This window comes from Lampris incognitus, chromosome 9 (assembly GCF_029633865.1).
Source record: "Lampris incognitus isolate fLamInc1 chromosome 9, fLamInc1.hap2, whole genome shotgun sequence".
NCBI lineage: Eukaryota > Metazoa > Chordata > Actinopteri > Lampriformes > Lampridae > Lampris > Lampris incognitus.
Window position 1 is genome coordinate 19,264,038 of NC_079219.1, and position 22,608 is coordinate 19,286,645.

The window sequence follows — 22,608 nt, forward strand, 5'->3', positions numbered from 1 at the left end:
TCAGCAACCCTGCAAAAACTAACTAAACGGGGACTTTAGGTAGATATTTTGCGAGGATCCAAAGAAGATAATTAGCTGATCGAAAGACGATATCAAACTCTGAGGTTACATCACGACATTTTATCCAAACGGGAACACATGCCAGAGCAATGTTGAGAAACTAGAGCACAAAGCTGCACCCCCAGCGACACCACATAAATTCAGATGATGGACTATAGCAAAAACTGGTAGGACCTGATCCCTCGACGAAATGCTGCCCAACGAGCCACAGTTTATAAGACTACAAGCATTGTCTGCATCTAAATGAGATTCCGGGTAAAATATTATCCTTGTTTCCATTGCATTTACAACTATTTGCATGCTCATTACAGCGTCATTTGCTTGTGTAGTTCTAGCGTCATCAAACAGTTTGTGTGACAACGAGGATTTATGGAGTAGCTTACAAATAAGAAACGTTTTCTTTTCTTTTTTTTATTGTTAGTCTAAGAAGTCCTTTGAAGGCCTTCATACATGTGCTTGAGTTTATTTATTTCAAATCTGAATGCATGATTACGATTCTTTCTTTCAGTGCCTCAGCATAATTTAATTCTCCATAAATTATACATTAGTGGATCCAATGTGTATTGGAAATGGCTTAGAGTAAAATTGGTTTTAAAAGACTTTTAAAAAAATAAAAATAAAAAGAAGTCACGTTTGTTATATGATGCACTTAAATAATTAAAACTTTTTTTTCACCAAATGCAATTATCTGAGGGATTATAGAGGGATTATAGAGGGATTATAGAGGGATTATAGATGTTTGGAATGAGATATTGCTCCAACATCGCCTTTACAGTTCACTGTTCAATGATTTCTATTATTCTGTTTTTTGTTTTTTTTTTAAGTGGAAAGAGACAAGATTGTAAACATGAAATATCTATATTATTGTCATCATAATGCTGAAGGAATCTACTGTATACTGCATATGTGTTAAATCAATTCAGTACTTTTCCATCTAATAAGCAATTCTTTGCACTGCTATAGGGTGGAAATGTTACTAAAGGGAAACATGGGGAGAGGCGTGGCATTGTGCCTTTTACTGTTGGCTCTGATACATGCAGCCAGAAGCCAGAGAAGAAGAAAGACAGGACAGAGGAACAACTACAGCCTACTCGGCAATGAAGGAAATGGTAATTCCTGAAATGAGGTATCCACATGTTGATGGTGATGGTTAGCCACTTGATCTTGTGGATGCAACCATACCTAGGACACGGGATAACGTCACCCATAACTCCAGCCATTTTACAATGGTTTGCATGTTCATTTCATTATTTATTTTACTGGTGATTTAAAGCAGAAAAGGGTCTGACCCCCAGGTATGTATATGGTGGACCCTTTTAACCCCTTATGTGCCAGAGTATAGCCTGAGATCCACAAGCAGGGACCTTTTAGCTGTTCCAGAGACCGGTTGAAACTAAAGGTGATCCGACTTTTATTCTTCTTATGATAATAATAATAATAATAATAATAATAATCCATCCATCCATTACCCAAACCGCTTATCCTGCTGTCAGGGTCACGGGGATGCTGGAGCCTATCCCAGCGTCATTGGACGGCAGGCGAGGAGACACCCTGGACAGGCGGCCAGGCCATCACAGGCTGCCTAATAATACACTATATGTACAAAGGTATTGGGACACCTGGCCATTACACCTACAGGAGCTTTTATAACATCCCATTCTAAATCCATAGGGATTAATATGGAGTTGGTTCCCCCTTTGCAGCTATAACAGCTTCCACTCTTCTGGGAAGGCTTTCCACAAGATTTTGGAGTGTGTCTGTGGGAATTTCTGCCCATTCATCCAGAAGAGCATTTGTACGGTCAGGCACTGATGTTGGACGAGAGGACCTGGCTCACAATCTCCGTTCTAGTTCATCCCAAAGATGTTCGATGGGGTTGAAGTCAGGGTGCTGTGCAGGCCAGTCAAGCTCTTCCACACCAAACTCACCCAACCATGTCTTAATGGACCTTGCTTTGTGCACTGAGGCACAGTTATGCTGGAACAGAAAAGGACCCTCCCCAAACTGTTCCCACAAAGTTGGAAGCATAAAAATGTCTTGGTATGCTGAAGCATTAAGATTTCCCTTCACTGGAACTAAGGGGCCTAGCCCAACCTCTGAAAAACAACCCCATACCATTATCCCTCCTCCACCAAACTTTACAGATGGCACAGCGCAGTCAGGTAGGTAAAGTTCTCTTGGCATCTGCCAAACCCAGACTCGTCCATCAGACTGCCAGACAAAGAAGCGTGATTTGTCACTCCACAGAACACGTTACCACTGCTCCACAGTAAAGTGGCAGTGTGCTTTACACCACTCCATCCAACGCTTGGCATTGTGCTTGGTGATGTAAGGCTTGCAATGCAGCTGCTCAGCCATAGAAACCCATCCTATGAAGCTCCCAGCGCACAGTTTTTGTGCTGATGTTAATGCCAGAGGAAGTTTGGAACTCTGCAGTTATTGAGTCAACAAGAGTGTTGGCGACTTTTACGCACTATGCACCTCAGCACTCGTTCACCCCACTGTGTGACTTAACGTGGTCTGACACCTCGTGGCTGAGTTGTTCCTAAACGCTTCCACTTTTCAATAATACCACTTACAGTTGACATGTGGAATATCTAACAGAAAAGAAATTTCACGAACTGTCTTATTGCAAAGGTGGCATCCCATGACAGTACCACGCTTGAATTCACTGAGCTCTTCAGAACGACCCATTCTTTCACAAACGTTTGTAAATGCAGACTGCATGGCTAGCTGCTGGGTTTGATACACCTGTGGCAATGGATCTGAATGAAACACCTGAATTCAATTATTAAGAGGTGTGTCCCAATACTTTTGTACATATAGTGTAATAATAATAATAACCAGATAATGTCACACAGTCGAACAATTAATTTAATTTACAATTAATGTATGTTGTAAATTAATTTATTAATGTCTGTGATGGACTAGCGACCTGCCCAGGATGTTTCCAATGAGCACTGGGATAGGCTCCAGCACCCCACCCTGCGCATCGAGATAAGCGGCTTGGGAAATGAATAATAATAATAATAATAATAACCAGAATAAGGGATAATACACTAATAAAAAGAAGATATCTAAGGGTCAGAGGACATCATACATGTAAAGGTACGGTGTGAGTTATACTACGAATAACACACTGCTTTCTACTACTACTGCTACTTTTGGCTGTTCCCGTTAGGGGTCGCCACAGTGGATCATCCGTTCCCATTTCTTCCTGTCCTCTGCATCTTCCTCTGTCATACCAGCCACCTGCATGTCCTCTCTCACCACATCCATAAACCTCCTCTTTGGCCTTCCTCTTTTCCTCTTCCCTGGCAGCTCCATATTCAGCATCCTTCTCCCAATATACTCAGCATCTCTCCTCCGCACATGTCCAAACCATCTCAATCTTGCCTCTCTTGCTTTGTCTCCAAACCGTCAAACCTGAGCTGTCCCTCTAATATACTCGTTCCTAATCCTGTCCTGGAATATTAGCATCTTCAACTCTGCCACCTCCAGCTCCGCCTCCTGTCTTTTTGTCAGTGCCACTGTCTCCAGACCATATAGCATAGCTGGTCTTAAAACCATCTCGTAAACCTTACCTATAAGTCTTGCTGGTACCCTTCTGTTGCAAATCACTCCTGATACACTTCTCCGCCCACTCCACGCTGCCTGCACTCTCTTCTTCACCTCTCTCCTGCACTCCCTGTTACTTTGGACAGTTGACCCCAAGTATTTAAACTCATATGCCTTTCGTCACCTCTACTCCTTGCATCCTCACCATTCCACTGTACTCCCTCTCATTCACATATAGGTATTCCATCTTGCTCCTGCTGACTTTTATTCCTCTTCTATCCAGTGCATACCTCCGCCTCTCCAGGCTCTCCTCCACCTGTAACCTACTCTCGCTACAGATCACAATGTCATTTGCAAGCATCATAGTCTACGGTGACTCTTGCCTGGTCTTATCCTTCAACCTGTCTATCACCATTACAAACAAGAAAGGGCTCAGAGACGATCCTTAATGTAATCCCACCTCCACCTTGAACCCATCTGTCTTTCCAACAGCACACCTCACCATTGTCACACTTCCCTCATACATATCCTGCACCACTCCTACATATTACTTCTCCGCAACTCCCGACTTCCTCATACAATACCACACCTCCTCTCTCGGCACCCTGTCATATGCTTTCTCTAAATCCACAAAGACACAATGTAATTCCTTCTGGCCTTCTTTATACTTCTCAATCAACATTCTCAAAGCAAACATCGCATCTGTGGTGCTCTTTCGTGGCATGAAACCATACTGCTGCTCGCTAATCGTCATCTCTCCTCTTAACCTAGCTTCTATTACTCTTTCCCAAATCTTCATGCTGTGGCTGATCAACTTGATACCACTGTAGTTGCTACAGTTCTGCACATCGCCCTTGTTCTTGAAAATCGGTATCAGTATGCTTCTTCTCCACTCCTCAGGCATCCTCTCACTTTCCAAGATTTTGTGAAACAATCTAGTTAAAAACTCCACTGCCATCTCTCCTAAACATCTCCATGCCTCCACAAGTATGTCATCTGGACCAACTGCCTTTCCACTATCCATCCTCTTCATAGCTGCCCTCACTTCCTCCTTGCTAATCCACTGCACTTCCCGATTCACTATCCCCACATCATCCAACCTTCTCTCTCTCATTTTCTTCATTCGTCAACCTCTCAAAGTACTCCTTCCACCTTCTCAACACACTCTCCTCACTTGTCAGCACATTTCCATCTCTTTCCTTGATCGCCCTTACCTGCTGCACATCCTTCGCAGCTCGGTCCCTCTGTCTAGCCAATGGGTACAAGTCCTTTTCTCCTTCCTTAGTGTCTAACCTGTCATACAACTCACCATACGCCTTTTCCTTTGCCTTTGCCACCTCTCTCTTCACTTTACTCTGTATCTCCTTGTACTCCTGTCTACTTTCTTCATCTCTGATTATCCCACTTCTTCTTTGTCAACCTCTTCCTCTGTATAATTTGCTGTACGTCCTCATTCCACCACCAAGTCTCTTTGTCTTCCTTCCTCTGTCCTGATGACACACCAAGTACCTTCCTAGCTGTCTCCCTCACTATTTCTGCAGTGCTTGCCCAGCCATCTGGCAACTCTTCACTACCACCCAGTGCTTGTCTTAATTCCTCGCTGAACTCCACACAACAGTGTTCCTTCTTCAACTTCCACCATTTGATCTTTGGCTCTGCCTTCACTCACTTCCTCTTCTTGGTCTCCAAAGTCATCCTACAGACCACCGTCCGATGCTGCCTAGCTATGTTCTCCCCTGTCACCACCTTGCAGTCTCCAATCCCTTTTAGATCGTGCCTTCTACATAAGATATAGTCCACCTGTGTGCACTTTCCTCCACTCTTGTACGTCACCCTCTGTTCCTCCCTCTTCTTGGAATAATTATTCACTACAGCCATTTCCACCCTTTTTGCAAAATCCACCACCATCTGTCCTTCCACATTTCTCTCCTTGACGCCATACCTACCCATCACCTCCTCATCACCTCTGTTCCCTTCACCAACGTGCCGATTGAAGTCCGCTCCAATCACCACTCTTTCCTCCTTGGGTACACTCTCCACCACGTCATCCAACTCACTCCAGAATTCTTCTTTCTCTTCCATCTCACACCCAACTTGCGGGGCATATGCGGTGATAACATTCATCAATACACCTTCGATTTCCAGCTTCACACTCATCATTCTGTCCGACACTGTCTTCACCTCCAGCACACTCTTGATATATACCTTCAGAATTACCCCTACCCCATTTCACACACTATACTTCCTACATATGGGTCAGGCATGGCTGCTGTCCTCCATAGATTTAAGTTCCACGTGTCCTTTTTTCCTGCATATTCATCGGATGATGCAACCAGATAAATTCCATCTGTACAGCTGGATTTTTCAATGGGCATGTAACGTATAATCTATATAATGCTTTTTTGCAAAATGGAAGACAACACATTTGTCTCAGGTTTGGGTAATTTTGTCTCTCTCACAGATGTGACATGTTCTCTGGAGGTGGCTTTCGTCCTGGACAGCTCAGAGAGTGCAAAAACATTCCTGTTTGAGAAGCAGAAGGCATTTGTGTTGCACTTCAGCACCCGCCTCTCCATGCTCCAGGTTGCTGGCTGGACAATGAAGGTTCGAATGGCCGCTCTTCAGTATAGTAGCTCTGTGTCCATAGAGCATAGATTCTCTGAATGGCAGGACCTGGATGTATTCCACAATAAAGTCAGTTCCATGATCTACATCGGCCATGGCACATACTCCACCTATGCCATCACCAATGCCACACAGCTGCTGGTGCAGGAAACCCCAGCGGATAGTGTCCGAATTGTGGTGCTTATGACCGATGGAGTTGATCATCCCCGTAACCCAGACATTATTTCAGCGGCAGCAGAAGCCAAGGGTTATGGAATCCATCTCTTTGCTATTGGGTTGTCAGACATCGCCGAGCAGAGTCAAAACAAAGCCAAGCTCCGGGCCATAGCCAGCACACCTGCTCAGCAGTTTGTCCAAAGTCTCGCAGATCCCAAGCTCGAGGAGAGACTACTCAAAGAAATGGTGAGTTTTGAAAAAACAGTCGCCTTCAATTAAGGTGTCCCTCTTTTTGATTGGGGACTTCATGAACAAAACTGATCAGAGAGGCTAGAATTACCATGCACAGTCCGGAGATGAGACATAGAGAATATAGGTAATCCAACAACTATGTGGCAATTGAACAGTAACTAAATTTGGTTATTCCTGATTTGCTTTGTTCTGCATCAACTGGATGTACAGTAATGTGAAGTACACACCTAGGTCACATAGGATTTTAAAAAATGTTTCTTAGCTATGGAGTGCCAGATATGTGGGGATTTTCACTTGTCCTTTCACATTGTGGAGTTTTCCACTTTGTCCTCAGTGAGGAGTTCAAAACTCATGTGGGATTCCCTTCATTTCTGGATATTAGAAATACTAAATGCCAGTGATAGGTCATGACCTGACTGGAGACAGACAAGAGTATGACTTGTTCTGCTTTCCGTGAATTCATGCCATTGCTCGATCACATTTATCATTCACAAGAAAGACGCTTTATGCATCATGCTAAATATGTGTAATCTAACACTGAAACCAGGATTTCATTGCAGTTCTTCTGCCAAGCAGACCTATCTGTATAGTGCTGAACCGTAACTACAGCATTGTTGACTGAAAAGGTTCTTGCTTGTGACTGACAAATCACAAAACGACTCTAAAACTGTCTGCTTGCTGTTCTGATTCCAGGGTGCTGTTACAATCGAAGTGGTAAGGACTTTATGGAAAATGTCATTGTAATTCAGAGGAGAAACAATATTCCATTATGAATCTTTACTGCATATTGGAAAGTGATTCCACTTTACAAAACACTGAATTTATAATTTTCACCCTATCAGTGTCCACAGGCCCAAGTGTGTTTGTGTGAAAGAGGAGAAAGGGGCACCCCTGGAGGTCCAGTGAGTACACTAAAACCCTAGTCAACAAGAAATTATCATCTACCAGGTGGGATACTACACAAGGACTGTGTATCCACATTGTAGGCCACCCTTTCTGAGCGTGTTGCGTTATTTTCGCTCATAGTTTGCCGGTTCCACAATGATTTCTGATATGTCAATTTGCCTGAGATCACAATCCAGTTTCTTAAATTACTCTATTTCTACATCTAGGGTATAAAAGGGGACCCAGGCTCCAGAGGGTCACCTGGTCCAAAAGGAGCAAGGGTATGTCTTATTGGAAAGTGATAAAAAATTAAGTCTGTTGGTATCGCTTTAGTCTCTGATCTTATTACAGCTTATGATGATTTGTATCTGATATTTTCAGGGAGAGCCTGGCCTTGATGGTCGACCCGGGAATGAAGGTTTGGAGGTACAGTGCCTCTTTTTGTGGATAACTAATAAAAAGTAACAAGATAATATGTTTATCAGATGAAATATCAATTGCTCAACATTGTTGAACCTTTTACAGGGCCGTCCAGGTTTTAAAGGCAATAAGGTGGGTGCACACTGCTTAGCTTTAGCAACTAGCCTATCACTTAAAGTATTTTTCTTTGGTTGGTTGGAAAATAAGTATTTGGCGTATGTTTTGCCTTTTAGGGAGAGAGAGGCGACTGTGGCACACCTGGAGATAAGGGTGACATTGTATGTTTGATTTCAATATATAATTTCACCTCAACACGACATCTATTGTTCTCCTAATAAATTGTAATGTCATCTCACAGGGCCCAGAGGGACAATCAGGGCTACGAGGGCCTAGAGGAGAGCAGGTAGGGCAGCACGTCGTCTGAGATTATTTATTTTAATAACCATTAACATAGGCAGTCCAAATGAAAGTTATGCCATTAGGGGAGCTACTGTACTGTGGAGTTTAACATCACTTGGTTGAATGGGGTTGAGGTTTTTTTTCTATTCCATTATTTATCTATATGTGTGTGTGCATGTACCCACTGATCAGCCAAAACATTAAAACCACTGACAGATAAGTGAATAACATTGATTATCTCATTACAATGGCATCTGTCAAGGGGTGGGATATATTAGGCAGCAAGTGAACATTCAGTTCTTGATGTGTTGGAAGCAGGAAAAGCAGGCAAGCGTTAAGGATCTGAACAAACTTTGACAAGGGCCAAATTGTGATGGCTAGATGACTGGGTCAGAGCATCTCCAAAACAGAAGGTCTTGTGGGGTGTTCCCGGTATATAGTGGTCAGTACCCACCAAAAGTGGTCCAAGAAAGGACAACTGGTGAACTGGCGACAGGGTGATGGGTGCCCAAGGCTCACTGATGCACATGGGTAGTGAAAGCTAGCCCGTCTGGTCTGACCCCACAGAAGAGCTACTGTAGCTCAAATTGCTGAAAAAGTTAATCGATAAGTCACGTGTCAGAACAAAATGCATCACAGCTTGCTGTGTATGGGGGTGCATAGCCACAGACTGGTCAGAGTCCCCATGATGACCCCTGTCCACTGCTGAAAGCACCTACAATGGGCAGAGGAGGATTATCAGAACTGGACTATAGAGCAATGGAAGGTGGTGGCCTGGTCTGATGAATCATGTTTTCTTTTACATCATGTGGCTGGCCGATTACATGTGCATCATTTACCTGGGGAAGAGATGGCACCAGGATGCACTATGGGAAGAAGGCCAGCTGGCGAAGGCAGTGTGGTGCTCTGGGCAATGTTCCTTCTCGGCTAGGGGAGGGGGAACTGGGGAGAATAGCGTGATCCTCCCACATGCTATGTCCTCCCGGTGAAACTCCTCACTGTCAGGTGAAAAGAAGTGGCTGGCGACTCCACATGTATCGGAGGAGGCATGTGGTAGTCTGCAGCCCTCCCCGGATCAGCAGAGCGGGTGGAGCAGCAACCAGGATGGCTCGGAAGAGTGGGGTAATTGGCCAAGTACAATTGGGAAGAAAAAAAGGGGGGGGGTGTTCCTTCTGGGAAACCTTGGGTCCTGGCATTCATGTGGATGTTACTTTGACACGTACCACCTACCTATACATTGTTGCAGACAAAGTACACCCCTTCATAGCAATGGTATTCCCTGATGGCAGTGGCCTCTTACAGCAGGATAATGCACCCTGCCACACTGCACACGTCTTTCAGGAATGGTTTGAGGAACATAGCAGAGTTCAAGGTGTTGCCTTGGTCTCCAAATTCCACAGATCTCAGTCCGATTTAGCATCTGTGGGATGTGCTGGAAAAACAAGTCCAAACCACGGAGGCCCCACCTTGCAACTTACAGGACTTAAAGGATCTGCTGCTAATGTCTTAGTGCCAGATACCACACGACACCTTCAGAGGTCTTGTGGAGTCCATGCCTGGATGGGTCAGAGCTGTTTTGGTGGCACGAGGGGGACCTACACAATGTTAGGGCGATTTTAATGCTTTGGCTGATCGGTATATATAATTTTTTTTTATAGTTTATGCTTCGTAAGGCCTTCAAACCATACATTACATTATACAGTCGCACACTGCATGTACATACAAGTATACAGACGAGGGATACATAATGTAGATATTCAACTGATTCCAGTACATTCATTCTCAAATACTGAAAATGGAAGTGAAATTGGTCTCTTTTCCCATCCCTGCACTTATGGAATGTGAAGATTGGATTAAGGCTAATCCCAATACTAACATGACTATCCGAAGCAGTGAATCCAGGCTTGCAGGATATTTTTCTTTTACAGGAGTGGACTTTGTGTAGTGGGATTAGTGCAGGGACACGGCTCCCTAGTACCACTCTTCCTCCTGTGTTACTGGCACCGTGTCAGAATAGCCTTGTTATTGTGAGCTGGGCCTGAGAATTGAAGGACATCAAAACCCCGAATGTCTTTTTCTTAATCCTACTGTACATTTGTATTAATCGGGGTAGGGTTAGTTGTGGCCCTAATATTGGTCTCATAGCATAAAAACGTCGGTGTTGATCATCATAGCTACAGCATTAAAATTCCCTCCAGATTTCTTTTTCGTAGTAGGATAAGAAAATGTGTTTGAAATCTCCACATTTTGTTGTAAGGCATTTTTAGGCGTTGCATATGAGCCTGCAATTTTATTTCGCAGGGTACCAAAGGACCACCAGGAGACTTTGGACCTGAAGGCCCAACAGGACCTAAAGTAAGTTTGCATCATGCAGAAGAACATCACGAGGTTAAATCTACAAATATCGCTGAACAAGAAAGGATCCGTTCAGTAAAAAGCCTTGTCATTTTGCCATATGAAGCCTTGAGTTCCCCCATGATCCTTTAGGAATGACTATACTTTCTTTTAATTATATACTGTTATTTTGTGAGAAAATTTATTTTTTTCTGTGGTTGAACTCTCATTTTGGAATGAAGCGATTTGCCATTAAGACTCATTTGTAATGGCAATCCCATGAATCACAAACACTTTCCCACATGTTCAATAATACATTGCTGTTGTTGCATTGTAGTTTAGATGGAAAAAGCAATAAAAGATGACACTTACAGTATGCATCCAGGGCCATTAGAAGGCTGATCTCTCCATCAATATAAAAATGTCTACAGCTTTTAAATGAGGAAGTCTTTTATTCTTTTGGAAAGAGGAGTGATTTAAAGTATCCTCAGCAAGAGTTCAGACAAAATCAAGAGTGGATTTCCTAAAATGCCATCAGTGGTTATAAGCAAGATGCCTTGGTAAATGAATGATGATATTATAGAATTAAATCTAATAGAATTTACATCTCTTATAGTTGGGAGAAAAAACTTTTTGAAAACATAGGAATAGATATAGCATTTATGAAACTTTGAATGGAGTTCAACATTCTGTTGTTGCCCCAAGCTTGTGTCAAGGAGCCATGATGCCCATCGTCATTTGTGGCGTTTGTGATTAAACTGAAATCGAATGGCTGAATAGTTTCCATGGGTGGCACCTTATATCAAGACTAGCTTCAAGACAAAAAAGTTTTCACTTGCTGTTTTTTTGCTTGGTGACCAGTTCATTTCTCTTGTCCTTAACGACTCTGGGTTATTCGTCATACTTCTTTATGGTCTAGATAGGCCGGCTTATTGATGGGTCCTTTTTGAAAAGGAAGCATGTTATGGGTGGTGATGTAACAGGTATTTTGCATTTGTTGTGTTGTGTATCAAAACCCCCTCATACTACTTTGCCAAGTCCTCTAAAATTGTGTCATGCTGTAGTGTTCACGCATTTCCACATGGTAGCCTAACCAGGGAGTGCTGTCGCAGCAAATATCAGGTGTGCAATTACATGAAACGTTACACATGGAGTGCAGAATATAAAAATAGCAAGGTGATAAGACACAGCCTTGAGTAAAGCCAGTATTATATTATTTGAGTCTCAAACAGTTAGCGTTTCCTCTGTGCAAATGAAAAAATGTCCTTGCACGTATAACTTTAAATTGATGTGTACATCACAGGGAGACAGAGGACCCACCGGTGCTCCTGGAATAGCCGGGGACATTGGCATCGGATTTCCAGGATCCAAGGTATAGTACTGATATTAACACATTTATATCCTCTACAGTAGTATAATAGCCAGGGGAAAGAAGGTTAAACTGATTTACGAGTTAATTTTAAGAGAAATTGCTGTCTCAAAGTCTCTCTAGCGACAGGCATGGGAGTCCATGAATACTGGGACGGCATCCAGCGCTTAACCTGTGCCCCCGTCCGTAGGGTTTAGTGGTTGTGTCGGGCAGGGCATCGGACGAAAAAAACAAAAATCCAAATCAATATGCGGATTGACAAGACCATACCGGATTGGTCGATGCTCCATTCGGGATCGGCCAAGGCCCGGGTTAACAACGGCCGCCACTGGTGTTGTGCCCTCACAGGGTACTGATTGAAACTGGAAGAAGAAGTTGTCACAGAGTGTCACAAGAAACACCACAGATGATACAGAAGAGTAACAGGTCGTGACAAACTTTTGTCTGCAGTAGGGCTGCACGTTAAATGGTTTCAGCTTCGCAACGCGCACTTGCGCAATAGTCACATCGCAGAATGTGCCATGCGACGTAAGGCAAATTAACTCAAACACCTCATGCTACAACTTTTTGCTGCTTGATGTAAAAGGAAAACGCGCACGGTTCTTTTTCCATGATTAATCTGCAAGACAAGTCTGTCTGAAATCACACGATTCACTCCAATTCAACGCTCAGAACCTCGTCATTTCTCGCTCCGTTCGGCTAGTAATGCGCGGGTCAGCCATATCCGCCAGCACCGCGGTTAATCCGTGGATCGGGCGAGCCTAGTGTAAACTAGTAATAAGGCACGTTAGCCCCTACCTAACGGGTCTGACCCTTTAGCCGAGCGGTTAGTGATGTCGCCTTGTGGTGCAGTATACTCCGTATCGAATCCCGCACCGGGCAAGAAAATAACCGGTTACACTAGTCATAAAAATTAACATTCTGAGTGACAGCGGGTGGGTGAAATAATACATCATTAATGAGCAAAATATTATGTAACCTACAAAAAGACTCACTGGCCGATCGCCAGGGGGTCGGCCCCGTTTAGTCGAGCGGTTAGCGATGTCGCCTTGTGGTGCAGTACACCTGAGATCGAATCCCGGTGCGTGCTCTACAACCCGGATCGAATCCCGGTAAAGCGGCGGCGCCTTGCGGTGCAGTACACCCGGTCGAATCCCGCAGCGGGCGCGAAAAAACCGCTCGGTTACAATTACATTCTCTAAAATGTGAACATATTTTAAGCTTAGTTTTTCGTCAGGCACAAATTAGCAGACTACTCTCATTGCGCTGATTACGGCGTCCATTTCTCTTAAGCAGTAATGGAGGCAAAAAAGATACGAAAGAAAATTTAAAAAAAAATCAAAAAGGGCAGAAAAGTTCCGTGTGGCAGCGATTTAGTGAAACACGTATCCACGATGAGCCATTTGCTGGGTGCAACAGCTGCGAAGGGCTGTATGATGACAGCCACAAAACCGGTACCTCAAACGTAATATTGTAGCAACCCTGTACTGTTGGGCGTGCTGATCAGAGTAAGTCGATCATCCCCTTGCTCTCTGGGAATGCATGCTATGTCGGTCAGTGTGCGTCAGCCTGTGGTTGGTAGAGCAGAGGGTAGGCGGGCTGGCCAAGGCCCACTAGTTACTTGTTTTTCGGGGTTTTTTTTTCATGATTGGGTTGCTGAGTTAATGGCGGTCCGAACGGCATGGTTGTGGACAACATCTCGGCTGTTGTTCTTTATTCTCGACGTGATTTATGCAAGCGTGATTTTTATTGCAGTGCACGCTACAATATTGTAGCAAATTCGGGGGGCAGTCCGGGAACCGCCACAACCTGGACGCGAACCCGTGGCTCCCACACCGCAAGCGACAACATTGACCAGTCGACTAAAGGGTCCGACCCGTTAGTCAAGGACCAACGTGTCTACTTATCCATGCACGTTACACTACCCCCCTCCTTCGGGAAGCGCGTCCCCGCGCTTAAGCATATCAGCTCCCTCACGCCTCTGGGCGCACGCGCTTCCGATGACCTCATGGTCTCACCATCCCACTTCTGACACCAATGTAGCGAATTCGGGGGGCAGTCTGGGTACCGCCACAGCCGGGACGCGAACCCATGGCTCCCACACCGCCAGCGACAACGTTAACCAGTCGACTAAAGGGTCCGACCCGTTAGTCAAAGACCAACGTGTCTACTTATCCATGCACGTTACACTGTTACCATATCCCACTGAAAAATAACGGTAATGTGTGAAAATAATTCGTTCGTGTGGGTGACGGGTGGATGATTTATGTGGTTTTGACATGGGAAGCGACACCCGTTCCCACGGTCACCTCATCGCGCGTCAAACGGTCTGTCTTTCACATTAGAGGCGAGACGAAAAGCGGGGGGATGGCCTCCTGTCTGAAAATGCCATTATGGGTACATGCGGATTCGGATGACGTCAAAGCCGATCTGCGCATGACTATCCTCGGCCGTCGTCTGTCTCGACTCCATCTCTTCCCCTACAAATGGCGAAAAAAGGCATCGCTTACTTTTCACAATTTCCCCAACAACTCTCCTACAAAATCACCCCAGCCATTCTAGCATGACTAATGCTTTACAAATAAAGCTAGACATGTCATCTGGTGAAAATATTTTTTCATATCACAATAGATATCGCTGAGCAAAGAATACCATAATGTGACTTTTTCCAGTATTGTGCAGCCCTAGTCTACAGAGTAAATTAATTATTTGTTATCCAATCATTTCAACACATTTCAGATGCTTATGTGTGATATCTCATCATTACAGGGAGAAAAAGGTATTCAGGGAAAGCCAGGTCCTGCAGGTCCATTTGGAATAGGAGAGCCTGGATTGTCTGTAAGTATGGTCAGATAAAATACATGACTGGAGACGTTGCAGTAGCTAGGGCACCTAATTTTAGGTCTGTCCCATGCACAGCAGCGGGATGAGAAATTCATTGTACATGTAAGAATTTATATTTACAAGACAAAAGTATGAATAAAAACTTTTTGCTTTGGCCAGCATGTGACACCCAAATGATGGCTGCTTGTTGCTGCATTGACAGTAATGATGAACATTTGTGTATCAGAATAGTACAGTGTAGTATGTTGTTTTACTTTCGAGTCTTGTGCACCACATGTCATTACCAGACATCAGATTAGCCTAGGTGTGCTTCTTCCCAAAACAACATGAAGAAAACCTAAAGGTTCTTTATGGGCAAAGTGGCATGACTGTTATTGCAGAGATGGGCAAAGATAGATTAAAATATATCTTGTTACAAAATAAAAAATACCCCTCAAATAAATGTAGCAAAATAAAATACAAAATATTGGTGCCAGAAAATGTATCAAGATAAAATACATGTGTTTTGTATTTTCAAAATACATTTGTAACATTGGGCATTTTGAAGTACAAAATGCCAGAACACTCGGATTTTCATAATGTACACAAAGCTCTGGTGAGAGTTTGAACTGTACAGGAAGGAAAAGCAGTAAGTATGAACACGAGAACACTCGCACCATTTTCACGGAGTATATCCCCAAAATGCCAGACAAATTTCACTTTACTGTTCAACTTTTCTTCTGGGACTTGAAATGGAGAAATTACTAGAAATAACAAGAAGCTGTGTTTGAATACTTGGATTAAATGCTTCAACTAAGTTTTTTTTTTTTTGCCAACTGCCTGCTTCATTTTTAGTCTTATGTCATTTAACAATCAAACATGCACAGTATTCTTTTTACCAGTGGGTAAAAAGAATATGCACAAATCAAACCGTAGAGAGAATACTCATCTATGCCCTTTGTATAACAAGGTACTGTATCTAAGCAAAACTGTATTATTGGAGATTCAAACGGTGGCGACAGGCATGGGTGCAAGTCCATGAATATTGGGATGGCATCCAGCACTTTACCTGTTCCCCTGGCCATAGGGTTAGTGGTTGTGTCAGGAAGGGCATCCAATGTAAAATTTTGCCAAATCACTATGCGGATTGACAAGACCACACCAGATTGGTTGAGGCTCCATACCGGATCGGCCAAGGCCCAGGTAAACAACGGCTGCCATTGGTGCTCACAGAGTACTGGTGGAAACTGTAAAATCCACTGTGGCAACCCCTGAGAAACGGGGAACAAGCTGAAAGAAGAAGATCGGAGATTCAAACAGTGTCCTGCTTCAACCTCAGTAGCTGGTTGAAAAGCTCTGAGACACCTTTACTGCTCCTTAGAATAAATTGCAGCTCATTCATGTCACTACAATAAGCTAAATGTATCTACACAAAATTCAGGAACTTTCCTTTGCTTGAATGACTGCTGCATAATTTATTTTTATCGCATACTGTACATGTAGTTTATGCTGCTCACCCAACCCTGCACTGATCAGCAAACCTATGTCTGCCCTGATAGCAGCCACACTGCTGCTCCCTCACTCTTGCTCGCCCACTCACTCACATCACTAGTATACTGTTAGCCAGTTAGCCTGCACACTGCAGCTAAAACACTAGTGGTACCTAAAACTGTCAAGACTGCCCAAATGGCGAAGTCCTTGCTCTTCAACACAATTGCTAACAAAACTTTCTGTCCTTAACTTGCAAGTTACAGTTATCAGCACAAGTTTGTTTACACTATCTTACACTCCCAGACAGCTGAGCTGCCGCTGCTGCCAGTCAAACACACATCCCTAGCTAGGGGGCAGCCCTATATTTCCTCAGCCCTGTGGGTTAGCTATCAAATATGTTAGCTATCAAATATGTTAGCTATTGGTTAAGGTAAGTGTTGGGTTAGGGTAAGGTGGAGGTTGAGGTTAAGTCAGGTTCAGTTAAGTTTAGGTAAGTTCAGTGAAATAGGGTTGAAGGAACATAGGGTTGAGGGAACATCATCATCAGCGGTCACTCGGGGTCGAGTATGACTGTCCTCCTTCTAGATCCTTGATGGTATCCTTGCAGGAGGACACCTGTGCATGACAGCTTTTTACGTGGAGAGGCTGATGAGCCTGCAGCCACCACATGGTCCTTGGCAGGGAGTCCAGAGTCCAATGGCATGGAGAGCCAAAACGATTGGGGACCACCCTCTTTTACAGCCTTCATCCGCCTTCACTGGCATTGTCTTCCACCAGTTCTGCCGTTGAGGTCTTTGTTGGATAGCACTTTGTCTGGAACCACCCCCTTGACCTATCTGCCTCAGGTGATCCTGCCAGGAGCCAAGCTTCAGGCGGCATAGCTCTTGGGATCATTAGTACATGCAAGCTTCTCCACCATGACAAGGTGGCAATCCAGGAGAAGGCGGGAACAGACATGCTCCCGCTAGCTAGCTAGCTAGCTTGCTGGCTCATGCCCTTCTTTACCCACTGGGCCACATGTAATGATTGTTTTTATCTTTAGCCTTTATTCAATCTGTTCAACATGTGTACATTCTAAAAGGATTGTATTTTATATAGTTATTGGCATTCAGATAAAATGATTACCTTGACAGACAGTCCGCTGCACTGGTTGAGGCTGGATTCAGGGAGCATGTGCCGGCTTTCATGTGCTTGGGGGGCGGGGGGCGGGGTGAACTTCACAGAAGATGACCTTGATTCTGGAAACACTGTGAGTAGCGTGAGCTTACAAAACCACTGTGAGTGTGTCTAAGTGTATTGTTCTTCATTTTAAGATTTTTAAGTTTATTTACATGAATTTTTTCCATGTTTTATGAATCATGGAGGAAGTATTTTGAGAATTTCGAAAATACAAAATTACTCCATTCTAAAGTATCGTGTTACAAAGTACATTAGATTTTTTTCAGCCTTGTCAAATACCACTTACAAAATACTCAAAAGTAATTGATGTACACTACCGTTCAAAAGTTTGGGATCACCCAAACAATTTTGTGTTTTCCATGAAAAGTCACACTTATTCACCACCATACGTTGTGAAATGAATAGAAAATAGAGTCAAGACATTGACAAGGTTAGAAATAATGATTTGTATTTGAAATAAGATTTTTTTTACATCAAACTTTGCTTTCGTCAAAGAATCCTCCATTTGCAGCAATTACAGCATTGCAGACCTTTGGCATTCTAGCTGTTAATTTGTTGAGGTAATCTGGAGAAATTGCACCCCACGCTTCCAGAAGCAGCTCCCACAAGTTAGATTGGTTGGATGGGCACTTCTTTGAGCAGATTGAGTTTCTGGAGCATCACATTTGTGGGGTCAATTAAACGCTCAAAATGGCCAGAAAAAGAGAACTTTCATCTGAAACTCGACAGTCTATTCTTGTTCTTAGAAATGAAGGCTATTCCATGCGAGAAATTGCTAAGAAATTGAAGATTTCCTACACCGGTGTGTACTACTCCCTTCAGAGGACAGCACAAACAGGCTCTAACCAGAGTAGAAAAAGAAGTGGGAGGCCGCGTTGCACAACTGAGCAAGAAGATAAGTACATTAGAGTCTCTAGTTTGAGAAACAGACGCCTCACAGGTCCCCAACTGGCATCTTCATTAAATAGTACCTGTTAGAGCCTGTTTGTGCTGTCCTCTGAAGGGAGTAGTACACACCGGTGTAGGAAATCTTCAATTTCTTAGCAATTTCTCGCATGGAATAGCCTTCATTTCTAAGAACAAGAATAGACTGTCGAGTTTCAGATGAAAGTTCTCTTTTTCTGGCCATTTTGAGCGTTTAATTGACCCCACAAATGTGATGCTCCAGAAACTCAATCTGCTCAAAGAAGTGCCCATCCAACCAATCCAACTTGTGGGAGCTGCTTCTGGAAGCGTGGGGTGCAATTTCTCCAGATTACCTCAACAAATTAACAGCTAGAATGCCAAAGGTCTGCAATGCTGTAATTGCTGCAAATGGAGGATTCTTTGACGAAAGCAAAGTTTGATGTAAAAAAAATCTTATTTCAAATACAAATCATTATTTCTAACCTTGTCAATGTCTTGACTCTATTTTCTATTCATTTCACAACATATGGTGGTGAATAAGTGTGACTTTTCATGGAAAACACGAAATTGTTTGGGTGATCCCAAACTTTTGAACGGTAGTGTACATATTTCAAAATACAAGTTACAGAAATACTGCCCATCTCTGTTTTATTGGCAGTGGCTCAGGAGGTAGAGCAGGTGTCCTGGTAACAGGAGGGTTGCCGGTTTGATCTTTTGCTACTTCTTGCAAAAATGTTGAGGTGTCCCTGAGCAAGACACCTAACCCCTAACTGCTCCTGATAAGCTGGTTGTTACCTTGCGTGGTTGACACCGTGATCGGTGTATGAGTGTGCGTGTGTGGGTGAATGTGAGGCATTAACTTATTATTAAGCACTTTGAGTGGCTGTTGCAGCTAGAAAAGTGCTATGTAAAATGCAGTCCATTTTCCATTCATTGTAGGGTCCTTCAGGTCCACCTGGAGCACAGGGGAGTCCTGGACCATCTGGAGAAGGGCCTCCAGGGCCAAAGGTGAGAAAAAACTATGGTTACATCTCAGCATACAGCAATAGTCTGAACATTAGAGGAGGGCTGGTTTGGTCCACATTTATTTTGACAGTGAAATGTTAAGCTAAGTGCAACTGGCATTACATCAACAATGACAATATCACTGCTGGTGCAATGAGCAATGAATTAACCTCAGAACATTTTTTCAAGCTTATTCTTACGGCAATTTTGCCATAAGAATGAACTAGTTGAAATGAAGAATGAACTTAAGAATGATAACATAAGAAAAGACTCGATAGATGGGAGATATAGGGGGGAAACAGAAGCAAAAACATGCAGCTGGACTCAGATCCAGGATGCTGCAATCAAGTCTGAGACTATATGGTACTTGCTTGTTCAGTTGAGCCTCCAGGACACTCCTAACCCCATCATGCAGGGTGGCAAAGATGAGTAATCCTCATTTTTATCTTTGTTGCCCAACCTTTTTTCCCCCCCACTGTGATGGAGAAAAAAAACAAAAAGGTGTTTATAAATCTGATGACATTGAGAATGCTTCAGAGATAAGGAATACAACAGCAGATTCTTTTAGCAACGAACATCTGTTTAGGTTTAAGATATTAAATGTAATGCTGCGGTGTAGGCAGAAATCAGTATGGGTGGACACAGAGAAAATCAGGTTGGCCTAGCCCGTCCAAGACCAATCATATTTAATAGGTTCTGAAATGAACAAGTTAACCAAAATAAGCCATTACAATTATACTTGCCTGAATGCACCACAGTTTAATCATTCATTCATTCATTCATCTTCAGCCGCTTCTCCGGGGTAGGGTTGTGGTGGCAGCAAGCTAAGTAGGGCACTCTAGATGTCCTTCTCCTCAGCAGTACCCTCCAGCTCCTCCTGGGGGGTCCCAAGGTGTTCCCAGGCCAAATTGGACATGTAGTCCTTTCAGCAAGTTCTGGGTCTACTCCGGGGTGTTCTCCCAGTTGGCCGTGCCTGGTAAACCTCCAAAGGAAGGCGCCCAGGAGGCATCCTAATCAGATGCCCGAACCACCTCAACTAACTCCATTTGATGCGAAGGAGCAGCGGCTCTACTCCGAGCTCCCTCCAGATGTCCAAGCTCCTCACTCTATCTCTAAGGCTGAACCCTGACACCCTACGGAGGAAACTCATTTCAGCCGCTTGTATCCACGATCTCACCCTTTCAGTCACTACCCAAAGCTCATGACCATAGGTGAGGGCTGGAACGAAGATTGACTGGTAAAGTGAGAGCTTTGCCTTCCGGCTCAGCTTCCTCTTCACCACAATGGTCCGGTACAACGTCCTCATTACTGCTGATGCTGCACCAATCCGCCTGTCACTTTCCCACTCCATCCTACCCTCACTCGTAAACAAGACCCTGAGATTCTTGAACTCCTTCACTTGAGGCAACAACTCATCCCCAACCCGGTGGGAGCAATCCACCATTTTCCGGTAGAGAACCATGGCCTCAGACTTGGAGGTGCTGACAAGGCTTATACATCATCAGAGGTAATGTTACAGGCACCAAGATGAACGTTAACAGCATCGCATAGCCTGGCACGGCGGTCACATATTCACACACACTCAGCTGACAGACGCAACAGCATTATTAATCAAGCGTATGGATAGAGGTACACACAGGGCTGCTGACACCGGGGGAACACCTGGTCGGTTGTTCTGGACTCTGGGTCAAGGAAGGGTCCAAGTCTGGTGGCTCCCACTGCTGCTGGTGCTTTGTCAGCCCTCGGAGTGTTCGACTGTTTATAGGTACAATGATAAACCTTAATACCAGAGAGAGATGACTCGACACAACTGTTCACATTAATGATCATAGCCCGTCTTCTTTATTTGTCCCCTGCTCAACTGTGAACAACACAAAGGTTGCTACCTTTGTACATGAGCTAATACTACATCCCCCTTTCTGAGATAAATAATTTTCCCTGGAATGTAGTAAAAAAAACTCAATATCTGTTTCCTTTGTATAAAGTTATTTCCAGTTATAAAAACACATAACAGTAACAGGAAGTTATCGTTTCTTAAATTTCTTTTCATCCACGTACTTTAAAAAAAAATTAAGGGTGGGGTAGACTGCCCAAGCCCTTCTACTGAGTATGGGGATTATTCTGCCTCATTGCTCACTCAGTATTTTTTTTCCAAGGGTACCTTTACCTACGTGTGCACACAAAGTCCTTTAGGTACCTTGGAGGCCCTCTCACTCTGGATGGGTATCGGCTGTCAGTCACTGAGCTCTGCTGCTGATGTTGATTGTGAGCCTCCCTTGTGACGTGTTCTCACTGTATCCGTTTCATGGTTTACCTCTGGTAATGTATCAGGTAAGTTGGTTGCAATATCAGGAGCCACCACAGTTGGAGAGAAGTGAAACCTGTTTCTTCGTAGGGTGCCCCCGGGTGTCTCCATGAAGTAAGACCTAGGTGTGCCTGGCCTGCTATAGACACCACTGTGCTTCGCTCCTTAGTGTCTCTGATCCACACGTTCACCCGGTTGCATGGGGGGCATGTGATGCGGTTCTGCGTCTTCAATTGTAGTTATATTGCCGTTTGTGTCTGTATACTTGTTCTGTTTTTTTCAGTTTCTCCGTGTCTGCACATCTCGGTTTGAGTTGAGTTGGGATAACAGGAACAATAGTTCTAATTTTTGTTCCCATGAGAAGTTCAGTGGGACTGTATCCATTTGCCAGTGCAGTATCACGGTAGGCCATGAGAGCGAGGTAGGGATCGCTTGACTTTTTGAGCAATTTTTGATTGTTCTCACTGCTCGCTCTGCCTCCCCATGGCTCTGCGGAAAGTGAGGATTGGACATCACATGGCAGAAGCACCAGTCCTGCGCAAACTTGTAGGAACACTGATGCAAACTGTGGACCATTGTCCAAGTACACCTCATCTGTAATTCCATGGCGAGGACATACAGACTTGAAGTGCTGCATCACTGCCTCTGATGTCAGTTTGTCAACTTCAAAGTATCTGGAAAAATACTCAACAATGACTAGGTAGTGTAGGTTGTTGTTTTGGAACAGATCTGCTCCGACAGTGGACCATGGTCTCACTGGAAATTCTGTAAACAGCATCGGTTCTCTGAAGTTTACTCTCTCATGCGCATGTGTCACTGTTCTGCATTACATTTTGCAATT

At 43.9% G+C, this 22,608-nt stretch overlaps 1 protein-coding gene across 1 annotated transcript in view; it reads left to right on the top strand.

The window, feature by feature from the left end:
• The first annotated feature begins 34 nt into the window (after positions 1-34).
• Positions 35-22,608, top strand: part of col28a1b (collagen, type XXVIII, alpha 1b) — a 38,668-nt gene continuing 16,094 nt past the window's right edge. The window contains exons 1-14 of the mRNA XM_056286047.1: positions 35-315; positions 1,024-1,169; positions 6,080-6,645; positions 7,345-7,365; positions 7,494-7,553; positions 7,764-7,817; positions 7,918-7,962; positions 8,062-8,088; positions 8,190-8,234; positions 8,315-8,359; positions 10,657-10,710; positions 11,993-12,061; positions 14,828-14,896; positions 19,397-19,465. Of these exons, the coding sequence (XP_056142022.1) occupies positions 1,031-1,169; positions 6,080-6,645; positions 7,345-7,365; positions 7,494-7,553; positions 7,764-7,817; positions 7,918-7,962; positions 8,062-8,088; positions 8,190-8,234; positions 8,315-8,359; positions 10,657-10,710; positions 11,993-12,061; positions 14,828-14,896; positions 19,397-19,465 (1,263 nt within the window). The 5' untranslated portion in view covers positions 35-315; positions 1,024-1,030. The remainder of the gene's footprint in view (positions 316-1,023; positions 1,170-6,079; positions 6,646-7,344; positions 7,366-7,493; positions 7,554-7,763; positions 7,818-7,917; positions 7,963-8,061; positions 8,089-8,189; positions 8,235-8,314; positions 8,360-10,656; positions 10,711-11,992; positions 12,062-14,827; positions 14,897-19,396; positions 19,466-22,608) is intronic.